General features: G+C 35.3%; 1 protein-coding gene across 2 annotated transcripts in view; it reads right to left on the reverse strand.

The window, feature by feature from the left end:
• PIH1D3 (PIH1 domain containing 3) overlaps positions 1-13,759 on the reverse strand; it is a 35,300-nt gene that overhangs the window by 9,632 nt on the left and 11,909 nt on the right. For both annotated transcript variants that reach the window (XM_006914790.3, XM_015591647.2), the window contains exons 4-5: positions 13,272-13,377; positions 10,822-10,918 (exon numbers count right to left, since the gene is read on the reverse strand). In XM_006914790.3, the coding sequence (XP_006914852.1) occupies positions 10,822-10,918; positions 13,272-13,377 (203 nt within the window). The remainder of the gene's footprint in view (positions 1-10,821; positions 10,919-13,271; positions 13,378-13,759) is intronic.

Raw genomic sequence — 13,759 nt, forward strand, 5'->3', positions numbered from 1 at the left:
AAATTTTCACTTTTTGTCCTGTAAATCATCTTTAGAAAATATTATAAAACTTTTCAAATAAAAAAAAAAATGTGGAGGGAAGATGGGGAGCATGGCAGAGGGAATGCAGTTAGCATTAATAAGATGGCTAGGTGGAGGGCCAGGGGAGGGAGGGAGCAATTGGAGGGATCATTTTATGAACTATATAGGTGTCTACCCAATGTACTGTATAAATGAAAGTAAATTAAATAAATAATTTTTAAAGTATATTCTTTTATTTCTGTAATATTCCATTGGGTATACAGGTCAGCCCTATTCAATGTTCTCACAAAAGGACTACACAAGGGGAATATTGGGAGGTGAGAATTTTAGGGGAACATCTTGTAAACTGGCTACCACAGTGTCCATCATTAACTTTAGTTCAAACCTCTGTCTTCTGGCATAATTAGTAACAGGAAATTCTTCTGAATAAAAAGTAGCAGGAAAAAAGCACACTAATTTAAGTTTTGTGAGATCCGTTCTTCCCACTTTCAGCTTGTCTTCAGGCAAGTAGTCAAAACTACTCACTTAGTCTCTCTCTAGGAATTCACTTTGGGGCTTTCCTTAAGATAGGTTAAGGTAGGTCAAATTGCTTACAAGTATTTTCATGGTCCTTCATTTACTCCCCTCTATGTGTTGTAACAGAGTTGGGCTAATAGACCAAAGCCTTTGGGAGAGGGTCATTAATATGGGATTATCATTTTGAATTTTAAATTTCCTCTTTCTTATCCTGTTCTTATTGATAGAATTATAGGACAAGATGGTTCCTAAAGAGATTATATTCCTATAATCCATAAGTAATTAATATGGGCTCCCCAGATCCTCAAATAAGTGTCTATGATCATATTATAAGGTATATGAAAATTGAAATGAGAAGACCAAATAGCAAGTGTTCCAGAGAGTTCATCCATTCTGTTTCTTCTTGAACTGCCACTTCTTGACCACCGGAACAGAAGAATAAATGAAACATATCTTATTTGTAACTTGGCCAGTCTATGTTATTTACTGGAATTTCAGTGAAGCTTAAGATATACAGAAGGGTTTGGGCTGACACTTTGAAAGATATTCTTATTTAATTTATGGGTTCTAGATAGCTCACCCCAAACACTCACTGCCTCACCACCACTAACTGTCTTGAGACTACTAGAACTAAATTCATTATATTTTTATCTCTATTTGTCAGTAAACACAAGAAGCATCTGGATGTTCATATCTCCTAGTTTGTTTACATTTCCTACCCCTTCCATTAGGTCCTCTGGAATGCATAGTACATCATCCTTTATCTCATAAGCCTCTTTGAATATTCTCTTCATCTTCTTAGTCTAACTGAAATCTAGATCTCACTTGGTGACACTGCTCCCCTTATAGCCTTTTCAATTGGTGCCTGTTTTTTTTCTCCCATATCCCTTAAATCACTGGGCCTGCCCCTTCCCTCTAGCTTTTAAAAATAAATCTCGTGTCTTCACACTATGCCACTGATTACCTTCCTTGCTGCAATTATCTACCAATTCCTGGGTCATGCTCTCACCCTAATTTCTCTAACAGTTCTTTGTTTTCCATTGATATATCTAACATTACCTTCTGTCTTAAATCTGGGTGATTTAAATACCCACTTAGATGACCTTTCCAACATCCTAACTTTACTTCTTCATCTCCTTTAAGTCTTTGCACAAATATTGCCTTCTCAGTGAGACCTTCCCTGACTATACTATTTAAAATATGATTGCCACAAATATTAAGGCATTTGATCAAAGTCATCATCCTTTCTTGCTTTTAACTCTTCATAAAATCAGAATAGAGAAATAATTCCTTAATGCACAACCCAAAATTCAGATTCAGGCTGAATGAAGAAACACTAAAACATTCAAATTAAAGAGAGAAATACAAAATAATGGCCAATATTTACCACCATCATGTAATGTAGTTCTGGAGGTACTAACTGATGAAATTAAACAAGAAAGAAATTGGAGGTAAAATTATCATCATTTGAGGGAAGAGCATTCGAAGTAGGATGAATAGCAAAGAATTGGAAAATTACTTGATATATTGAAAGATCAGAAAGAAGGCCAGGGTGGCTAGAACATAATGAATGAGGATGAAAATGTGGTATCAGATGAAATTGAAAAAGTAGGCAGAGCTCATATCATATAGGGCCTTATAGGTCAAGACGAGGAGCTTGGATTTTGTTCTAAGTGCAGTAGGAAGCTGTTGCAGGTTCTGAGCAAAGAAGTGATGTGATCTGATTTATTTTTTGAAAGAACCTCTCTGAACACTGTGGAAAGGCTGCAAAGAAGCAAGAATAGAAGGAGAGGGATGAGTCAGGATGGAATCATAATGGTCCAGTTGAGAGATGATGGTTTAGACATAATGGTAGTTGTGATGGTAATGAAAATTAGATGGATTTAGAATATATTTTGAAAGTAGAGTCAGCAAGACTTGCTGTAAAGGTTTTTAGGTTTTTAGATTGTGTGATTGGGTTAATGTTGTGGCCGTTTCCTGAGATGAGAAAGATCAGTGGGAAAGAGGTCTAGGGAAGGCAATTAAGAGTTCTGTGTTGGACATTAGTTTTGAGTTGCCTATTAAACACATGGAAGATATCAAGTAAGTAGTTAGGTAAATGAATCTGAATCTCATGGGAGAGGTCAAGACTAGAGAGATACATAGTATTTAAAGCCAGAGGACTAGATGCTAAGAGAATAGAGAAAAAAATACATAGATATTTTTCAGAGGCCTAAAGAACTTGAGGCAGAAGAGGAAGAGCCAGTGATTTGAAATCAAAGGAGATGAAGAGTACCCAGTGATTTGGGAGAAAAACTAGGGAAGAGTGAGGCCATTAAAGAGAAAAAGGTGTCTCAAGAAGAAGGGAGTAATCAAAAGGGTTTAATACTGCTGAATGGTCATTCTTATGTCTTCAATCTCTCTTTTCCTAACCTCTCTTTTTGTGCAGAACAACTCTTCATTTTTCAGGAGTGTTCTTCTTATTGTAGGATTTAGAGCATCCTTGGCCACTGAGTACTAAATGCCAATAACATCCTGTAACCAAAAATGCTTATACCATTTCTAAAAGACTTGGAGGCCCATACCATGATTACTTTTTTTACTGTTTGTTTGTTAGCTCCAGTGACATACAGTAGGTACTTGATAAATATTACCCCCAAAAATGAATGGATTATTGTCATCAGTGGAAACAAATTCTTAAGTCTCTCCTATCCTAAAAAAAAAAAAAAAAATCTCTATCATGTCTCCTCCTCAATGATCACCTCCTCTTTTTCCTCCCCTTTCACTGCTAAGTTCCTCAAAGAACAATCCGTATTTGCTGCCTTCTCTTCTTCATTTCATATTCATGGCTCAGCTTTCTTCAGTTTTGTGTTGGCCCCTACCACTCCACTGAAGCTGCTCTCTTCCAAAGGCCACCAAAGACTTCTTAACTGACGAATCTAAAAGTTGCTTCTGCATCCTAGTCCTGCTTTATTTCTCTATAACAGTAGATACTATTATGGCTTCCCCCATCTCTGTATATTCTTCTCAGTTTCTTTTTCCTTTATCCATCCCTCAAATATTGGTGTTTTCTAAGAAAAATACATGAATCTGCTTGCATGGATTCAGAAGTTGCTGCCAGTTCCAGTTCAAGGATGCCAGAATATGTGATTCAGATATTTTGATGAAACCTCCTTAAAATGACAGTATCAAAATGTAAAATTAGTGATTTTATTACCAAGTAATATGTATAAGACATCTTACACTCTTATTTCATTCCTGACCTTGAGTTCATCTCTCTTACCCCCAATCTCTCTGTCTCTCTATCTCTCTGTCCCTATCTTTAATTATAGGGAACTTTTATTTTCAACTTTTCTAATTTTAGTATCATTTAAAAATTTAAATATATCTAACTTTCATAGTCAGAAATATATTAAGTCTCTACAGTAAGGTAAGTTTTTAAGGGGAGTATTCAACTCCCTACTATCATTATAAATGAATGTTATGATATTAACTATAAATGTATGTATATTCCTGAGATAACTACTAGAAATTATTCGAAGGTTTACAGTGCTACCTGGAGCTGATAATAAGGAATTGTATTACAGCTCTAATATCCTTCTTCCTGCCACACAGTCTGATATATAACCAATCAAATAAGGTTAGCATAATTAGAAAGCCCACAAAAAAGGTGTCCATCCTCTAGAATTTTAAATGGAATAGAGAATCCATTCCATTATTGAGCAGCCAAATCTAGTTATTTATTAAAAGTAAACGAATATGACTGCTTTAACCTTAAGAGAGAAATCAGGATTTGAGAAGCAGACCATTCAAGAAGCAAGTGAATTCTCAGCAGATGAGCAGACAATTTGCTCAAAATGATTGATTGTCCTTTCTGAGATGAATACGTGTGATAAACATATGACTCCTGGTTGTGTCTGCCAGATGGTGACTGACTCCTATTCCATCCCTTACTCTCACCCCATTCTCAGTGAGATTTAGAGGTGGAGTAAGGCTCATATCCTAGTGAGGAGGTGACAATAAAAAAAAACCTAATAGCTTGTTTTTTAGGTCACATCAGAATGTTCCCTTATCAATATAGGTCCATTAAAGTAGGAGCACCAAAATATTATATATCCATTGCAGCTCAAAAAGTGTACCAGGCTATGTGCAGGCTGCTTTTCCCCTCTCCTGGAACAAATGATGGGCCATTTGACAGAATATCAATAACCCTAGCCCCATTCATTTTTGGATTTTGGAGATAGTCTGCTACTGAAAACCCATGTAAAAATAGGAATCTACTGACCTTCTTCCCCATGGCACTCATCTCCCTTCCTTCCAAAAATAGTCCTATGGGGAAGCCGGGCTCTCTCCTTACATATGTTTGATACCTAAAGTTCCTTTACTCACACTCCCCAACTGGCATCCAAGAGGTCAGGTACCTCAATCAGCCCTATTTCTCAGGGGTACGGAGGTTCCCATTCTTTCCTACCTTATTTATATGCCAGTTTTTTGGCTTCCTCATCGTTATTGTTTGTATCTCTTAAGCCATGCCACAATCCTAACCTCACCTCATTGATCCGATCTCTCTTGGTTTTCAGTATGTGGCCTGGAACTGGAGGGAGAATTTACAGTGTCTCTGTTTGAACTCTGTCTCTGATTGTTGACTCCATCCTAGGGGCCACCTATTCTGTCCCAAATTAGTCCTATTTCTGCAAGTTTCCTAGTATCCTTATTAACATCTCCCCATCTTTAAGAATATACATGCTACCTAAAATCAGTTCTATTTCATTCCAAGCCCAATGTAAAACCAGCACTCTGTGGTAATATATTCTAACCCCTGCAAAGAGCAAACACAAACTCTGAAAATCAACATCTCCAGTTCTTATCTTTGAGTTCCACATAGACTTGTGTTTCTAATAGCCTACTGGACACTTCCAACAAGATTTTTTACAAGCAGTTCAAACTTAATATAACCAAAACAATATTTTTCTCCTAGAATTGTCTTCTTTCTTTTGAATTCCATACCTGATCCCCACTATCCTTTGTTTATTCTCATTTCAAAAGTAATAAATGGTAATTATAAAAAATATGGAAAATTCAGATGAGCAAAAAGAAACAAAAACCATCTCTAGGACTACAATCCAGAAGTCTACCACTTTACATTCCCATATCTTAATTTATGCTATCACTATTCACCTAGTCACCCAAGCTAGAAATCTGACTCCTGTTTCTCCTTCACAAATCACATTTGATCACTTTCTAAATCATATCCATACTACCTTGAAAATGTCCACTGAAGCAATTCTTTTCTATCCCCATTGCCATAGTCCAGGCTTTTACTTCTCTCACCTTAACTAGTACAATTGTATATCAACTGGTTTTCCTACTATCAGCCTTCCAAACTCACATTCATCTCCTACCATAATCTTCACTGCATTCTTCACCATAATCTGCTACTAGAGTCGACCATGCTAGTGCAACCTGGAGCTTCAAAAACATAACAAGAAGTTTTCAAAACATATCTACTTTCATGGCATCATGAGTTTGCTCATGCTGTTCACCTTGCTTAAACATCTTTTTCACCACGACAGTTATGTTCTTCAAATGTCCAGGTCAAAGGCCACTTGTATTATGAAGTCTGCTTGGGCTTTCTCCTCTTTGTGTCCATATCACTTTGCACTTATTTCTATCAACTTCAAATTTCCTGAGTTCAAATTGTAGTTCTGCTAGATTCTAAGTGTATGACCTGAAGCAAATTACTTAACTTTTTTGTGCTTCAGTAACCACATTTGTAAAATAGGGATAATAGCACTGATTTCATAGAGTTTTAGTGTGAGGATTAATGAGTTATGTGCAAAGTTCTTAGATAAACGCCTGGCACCTAGTAAGTATTATATAAATTGTTTGCTACTATTATTATATTATGTTAAGTGAAAAAAATCAGGACAAAAACTTTTATTTGTAGACTGTAAATGTAGGAAAATGGCTCCACTATGGCATTCCGGCAACTTTGCAGTATCCATATAGTCCGTGTAGGCAAGGCTCAACTGTGCACTTGGCAGAACATCCTGTGATCCTCTTGGAATGGGAAATAGACAGTCTTGTGGGGAGTTGCCTAAAGGCTATTTCTTATCTGTCTTTCTACCTTGTGGGAGGCTCCTTATCAGGCAGAAGGCTGCCATGAGGCAGTTTCTCAAACCTACTCCCTGATTCCAGCAAGGCATAGGACTTTCCACCTCCCTCCCCTTAGCTACAGATGCTGGCTAGAAAACAACTTAGTTGCAGTCTAGGGTGGACTCTTCAGCCTCTTCAGTTTGATGTCGTCCTGTGGGGTAAAGGGACACCGGGAGCTGATACCAAGCTGATCTTACATATGATGTCTGTGTAAGTAATAAACTATATCCATTTGATCTCATTGTTTCCTTATTGGATAAATCTATGAAAGTCTGTGCTTCTGCTTATGGACTGCTTGATCTCTTGACAGTAAACCCCTTAAGAGGAGGAAAAACTAATCTATTTTGTTCAACACTCTATATTGACTATCTGGCCTATAATAAGTGCTCAATAAGTATTTGTTGAATTAAAAAATATATATAGCAAACAATGATAAACATGTATTTAAGGGTATATAGTCAAGGATAAATATCAAACCCCTTATAGTGAGAGCCTTGTGGGGAGGGATGAAGAGTAGAGAGGACAAAAGAGAAAATAAAATATAAAATAAAATAAAACAAGACAGGGCATTCTACTCATGAGGTTTAAAGGAAAATAGACATGTCACCTAGGAGGAAAAAGCCCTCTAGCTCACTTATTATTTTTCCATTAATTTATATGAGTATTTGATACCTTGTAAGCTTGACCTTATTTTCTCAAATGAACTGTAATGTAAGGAGGAAAGACTAGATTGGCATCTTTCAAACTGTGTTTCAAGGAGCTCCAGTTTTTCTCATAGGAACTGCCTCATGGGTGATAGTACCATTTTAACCAAGGTAGGGGTACTGTTATGTGTTTTATATGTTGGTCTTTCTCATAAAATTTTATTTGATGAAAAGGATTGGTAGCTAAAAACAAGGCAAAGCAAAACAAAACAAACTTGCAAACCACTAGCCTAGTTCTAGCTCTAAAATTAATATACAGCATGATAACTTTAGTTAATAATACTGTATTGAATACTGGGAATTTGCTAAGAGTAGATTTTAGGTGTTCTTACCACACACACAAATGGTAACTCTGCGAGATGATATGTTAATTAGCTTGACTGTTAAAATCACTTCACTATGTATAGGTATATCATTTCATCATGTTGTATACTTCAAATATATACATTTTTATTTAAAATATAAAATGCCTAAATATAGATTAAGGCAAAGGAAGTTTGGTAGCTACAAATTCAAGAGTAGAGCAGCAGGTAGAATTTAGATAATGAAGCTCTTTGGGTTGGGGTTAGAAGGAAAGAATGGAAGATTTGCTGAAGATATACATAGTCCTACCAGAATTTTGTTTAGGACAATTGCTTTGATTTAGGACTCATAAATTTTGTTTTCTTATTTGGAGTCTGGGAAGGGTAAAGAAAAGGGTGGTCCTTGTGAATTTTTAAACCCCAAATCACTCTTTGTACTTAACCAGATTGTGTATTCTCCTACTAAAACCTTACTCAGCTTAAGCAGAGATCTTCTTAAAGTCTCTGGGCTGCATTGTTATATGTATACCCGGTCCAGGACCCAAAAAACATATTTAGTCAATTCTAATGTGCAATTTTCCCTGCATTTTAATATTTCTGATATTAAGATGCATTGCACAATCAATGTGCACATTTAATGTGATAGCATACCTATTTTCCTTTGTTATTAAATAAATGACATGTTTATAATTTGGTGATGTTTTAGATTTGAGGAAGTGCTATATTATCAATGGAAATAATAAGCATATAAATTTGAGCAAGAAACACTTGAGATAGGGTCAACAACCTCTTTAGTCTGAGTCTTACCAGTGGGGTTAAGCAATGATGATGGACATCATCATTCATTTGCCTACAGGATAAAATTCAAGCTAAAAATGAGGGTTTTTTTTTTTCCTTTTTTGAGAATCAGTTTACCACTATACCATGATCCACAATTATTCTTTATTCTTATTATACTCACTACTTACTCAAAAAGCCATGCTCTTTTATGCCTGGATACTTTTCCATGTACCCCCACCTCTGCTTGGAATGCTCTTCTTAGAATGTTGTCCACCATAGAAATCTGATCCACCCAAAGACAGTTGATCCCTTTCTGCTTTATGTCACTAGGTACCTGGTATATGCCTCTAATATGTGCTTACCATACTGAACTGCTGTGATTTGTTAGGTGTTCATCTCCTTTATTGGAAATTCCTGAAGGTAACTGACTATTTCTTATTTATTTCTGTATCCCCAGTACTTAGGATAGTGTCTGGTATATATTCACTAAGTGAATATGTGATTAAAAAGAAAGAAGAAAAAAAAGAACAGTATAATGTGGTAAAGTGTCATAGCACCAACAAATGTTTCTTTTGCTGCTGCCATTCATTGGGGTTTAGTTCTTATCCAAACCCTCTGAACTCCTGGGAAACTTACAATTGTCAACACTGAATTTCATTGTTAACAATAAAATCAGTTCATTTATGTTAGTTTTGTCTCCCTAGTTGATTATAAATTCATTAGAGGGAAAGATCAAGACTTTTTCTGTATATATTTGTTGAGTTTTAGATAAATTGCATATTCCTATTCTGAATTGTGATTTAGTTTCCATGATTCTTCATTCAGTATACCTTTATCATTAATACTAGTAGCAATTTGCATGAGAGAAATGGAAAAACTTACCACTAGTTCGTTATAACACACTGTTGAAGAGTCTTTTCTTGTCAATCCTAGGAATATAGCCTTAGTTCCCACCTGCTATTTGTATATAATCTCTCACAACAGTTTTATTTATTTAGAGCCTAGAATTCCTCCAGAGTTTAGAGCAATCCTCAATATCAGACATCAAAAATATAATTTTACAGTAATTTAAGAGAGAAGAATTTGAATATTACTGGTAAAATTCTGGGAGCTAATTACTTCAAGCAAGATCACTTGAAACCTTAACTCATTTGAGTTTGAAAAATCTCCTGAAGTACTTAAAGTCACTATTCCCATTATGTTACTTGATTCAATTGAATGTCTAAGATTTTGCTAATAAGAGAAAAACTTGAAGTTCACACAAAACAGAGATTCCGTCTATCATTCGCTTAAGGAAAAAAATATTAAGAATCTTCTATGGGCACCTCAGTACTCTCTACTGTAGAGCAGTGATCCCCAACCTTTTTGGCACCAGGGACCATTAGATGCTCCTATGAGAATCTAATGCCTGATGATCTGAGGCAGAGCTGAGGAGCAGGTACAAATACAAATAAAGCTTCTTTTATTGGCCCGCCGCTCACCTCCTGCTGTGTAGCCCGAGTTCCTAAAAGGCCAAAAACCTGTGCCTGTCCGAGGCCTGAGAGTTGGGGGACTCCTGCTGTAGAGTATTGTAATAGAGGGAAGGAAAAAGATAGAAGAACAGCCCTGGATCTCAAAAAATAAATTCATACCAGAATTACTAGTGTATATTGCCAAAATGAGTTGCATTCTACACTCTTGGTTAGACCCATATATTTTAACAAGATCATTACAAGGCTCAAATAAACAAAAATAAAGTGGTTTCAATGATATCATTGGCATTGCTATTGTTATTATACAGAAACAGTGGCTTAGCAAGGGTTGTTCTCCAATATCCTGTAATGTCATTCAGATTAGAGAGCCAAGTAACACTTTAGATGTCTTTTTAAAGTTTTAGATCAAAAGTTCAGATCTGAAAATTAAGAAACCCCTTTTTAAATTTCCCAATGTAAGCCAAGTTATTAAAAGAGATACAGACACAAGAGAAAAGACATTCTGGGAAGGAAATACTTCTTTCTGGTTGCCCATCGACTTATCAGAAGTTAATAACCAATCAGATGGCATGCAGAGGACAGAACTAAGATGAAAGAAATGCAGTCCAGTTGGATTGGGCAGTTTTAATATGATCAGAAATAGTGTATTATATCATATGATTCTATTATGTTTATTTGTAAATCTTATCCATGTGTGTAAGGTTTATTTATTTTGTATATGTTTACCAATTTTAAACTGTCTATCCCATTATTCCTTTAATACCTGAAACATAAAAATCACTATTTCTAAAGAGTTTACAGCCTTGCTTATAGTGTTATGTATACAATAGGCAGGCAGTCAATTTAGCTATAATGGTCATAAGAAAAATGACTAAGGGAGGAGAAGCTTACCACTAGATCCTCACAACATGCTGTTGAAGAGTCCTTTCTCGTCAATCCTAGGAACATATCCTCAGTTCCCACCTGCTGTTTGTATATAAGCTCATATCTGAAAAAAAAAAAAGATGTTGATACAGAGACTCGACTGAAAGAGCAATTCCCTGTCACAGAGCAGAGAATTAGAAACTTATGAGACCATGCCATTACAAAAAAAATAAAATAAAATAAAACAAAAGGACTAAATGGAGTACTTGCAGTTTTTCAGGCCTATAGCAGAACATAAAGGAATAGAAGTCTAGAAATTCAGTCAAAAATACCTAGCCTTGTAAAGCAGGATTTATGTCATATATTCTTCTTTTCTAAAATAAAACTTGTTTTAAAGCTAAACAAATGAAATGGATTAAGGGAACTTCTAATAAGATTCTAAGTAGAAGAAAACAGGAAAGTCCTTTCAAGGAAAACAATGACTCAGAATAGTGGGCCCATAACCTGGGGTTTGATGGATGGGTAGAAACTCTCCTCTGCTGAATTTAATCCACAGAGTTAGAAAATCCAGATTTAGTACCATTTATGTCATTAACCATGTGACCTTAGTCAAGTCACAAACTCATAGAGTTCCACATTTGTACAAGTTATGAATGGGGATGGGTTTGAATTAAATGATCTCTATGGTCTTTTCAATATCTAAAATTCTACAATAGAAACACTGGTAATGTAGTGAGCACGGCTACATTATAGTGTTTAGAATCTAGTTCTACAGAATTCTTAGTTCAATGAAAGATTTTCTTGGTATTTCACTCACACATGACGATTCACTTGGGCCCTTAGAGATAGCGTGGTTTATAGAATCATGCAGCCATTATGTACCTTATCATTTTAGATGGAACAAAGTAAGTAAACATTCACACATGTTCTTTTCTGTTTAATTCTGCCCTAATGAAGAAATGGTAAATCTCTGGACAGGAAGACTAAAGGATTACTTTAAACTTCTGACAACTAGCAAATGGGAATGCCCAAGAATGAAAAAGGGATTTCTCTGAGTTGGAACAGGACTAACAATAAGTAGCTATATGGAGCATTTTTTTCTTAACAGGATATAACATCTATCAGATATTTACAAAGGTGAAGCCAGGTTAAAACAAAACAGAAAGGTGTCGATCCATATGCCTGTGATCACCAAATAGATTTGCACTAGCTGCTTCTCTTCTCCTCATCTCCAGATGAAATTTTCCAGTTGCCTACTATATAAATTTGCCTGATGTCCTAAAGGCACCTCACAGTCCACACATCCAAAACCATGCTTCCCCTCCACCTACATTCCCAATTATACTTAATTGTCCCACTATTCACCCAGTCACCAAAGCTAGCTACCTCAGCATCATTTTAACACTTTCTTCTCATTCATTATATCTAATCAAATACCAAATCTGCCTTCAAAAAATCTCTCAAATAAAGAACCTCATGCTTCTTCTTGAGGCCAGTGGCTTAGATCAGGCCCTTATTATTTTTTATTTGGCCACTAGTGAGTCCTTTTGTGAACTGTCTGTCCACGTTCTTTATCCATGTTTCTCTTTACCCATTAGGACATTTTGAAATATATTTGCATGAAATAGAAAATAAAGACTTAAAAAAAATTAAAAAGCATTTTCTTTTATATCCTGACTGGATTACTTAGGCATGTAAACTTTCATGGATGTTCTTTCCACAGAAGATTAAACATCAGGAAAAGTGAAAATTTACTCAAATTTAGAGCTTGCCATATATAGATGTTTGACATTTATTAGACAATATGACAAATGAGTGACTTGATTCTTACCTTTCATATGGAAATGTGTATACTGTATAAACATAACCTGAGATTTACTCTCTTCATTCAGAAATGTTTTTAAATCCCCTTTGATTTTTTTTAATGAGGTTTATGGTTTTTTTGACATTGAATATTTGAGAGCTGTATACTTTTTTCCAGTTAATTATCTGCAGTCTCCCACTGCTTCTATTTTCAGAACTGACTTAGAAAATAGAAGCATAGCCTTTTTTCAAGCATTGGACACAGTTTTATAGTCATAGTCAATGTAGAACATTGAATAATTAAAAACAGGTCTTTGACATATAAACATGGCATAATAATTTAGTTTGCATGAATGTTTGTAATTTAATAGGCTGTTTTCCCACTGTTGGCTTCATATTATACAACTGACTGACATTAAATAAATTTATAATGAAAATGACTGTGTTTTTTATTTTTTGTTAGATAATAACTGAAAGGAAGGTCTTATGTTTTATTGTTATTTTCTGCTTTAGAAGGGAAGAAATTATCAATTACACATGCTTTCTGTGTGTCACTGTAATTTTAGCTTTTATGTGGTAGAAGTTACTTTATGAATCTTGTCAAAAATAGAATGGTATCAAATGACAAATCTAGTTTAAACCCCTAAACACATTCCTGGCTTCATCTGACTTACTCTGGTATTTCTCTAACATCCCACATGTCATCATGCTCTGCTCTTTCTGGAACTTCATCTGGATTCCAGATTTCCTCATTAGTTTCACAACTGGCTTGAGGGATGGCTGTAAAGAAACAGAAGATAAAGCTGAAGTTGTTGCCTATTTTCCCCTTTGAAATTGCTCCTGTACTTCTTTACACCTAGTTTGGGATTATTTAAGTAAAACATTTTCTATTTGTAATCACCAGCTAGTTTTTTGTTCAAAACAAGCTAAATTAGTAACAACTAATAAAATTTTTAATCAATACACAACTGATACATTGTAGAATTGTAATAATAATCATAGAAAATTTGAGCAAGACATATAAGCAAATAGAAGAAACTAAAATAATCTACAATCCAACTGCCAGGAGATAAGTGATGTTTATAAGTGATACACATTCTGGTGTTTATCTTTTCAGTCTCTCTCTCTCTCTCTCTCTCTCTCTCTCTCTCTCTCTATATAT

The sequence above is a fragment of the Pteropus alecto genome, unplaced genomic scaffold (assembly GCF_000325575.1).
Source record: "Pteropus alecto unplaced genomic scaffold, ASM32557v1 scaffold246, whole genome shotgun sequence".
Classification (NCBI taxonomy): Eukaryota; Metazoa; Chordata; class Mammalia; order Chiroptera; family Pteropodidae; genus Pteropus; species Pteropus alecto.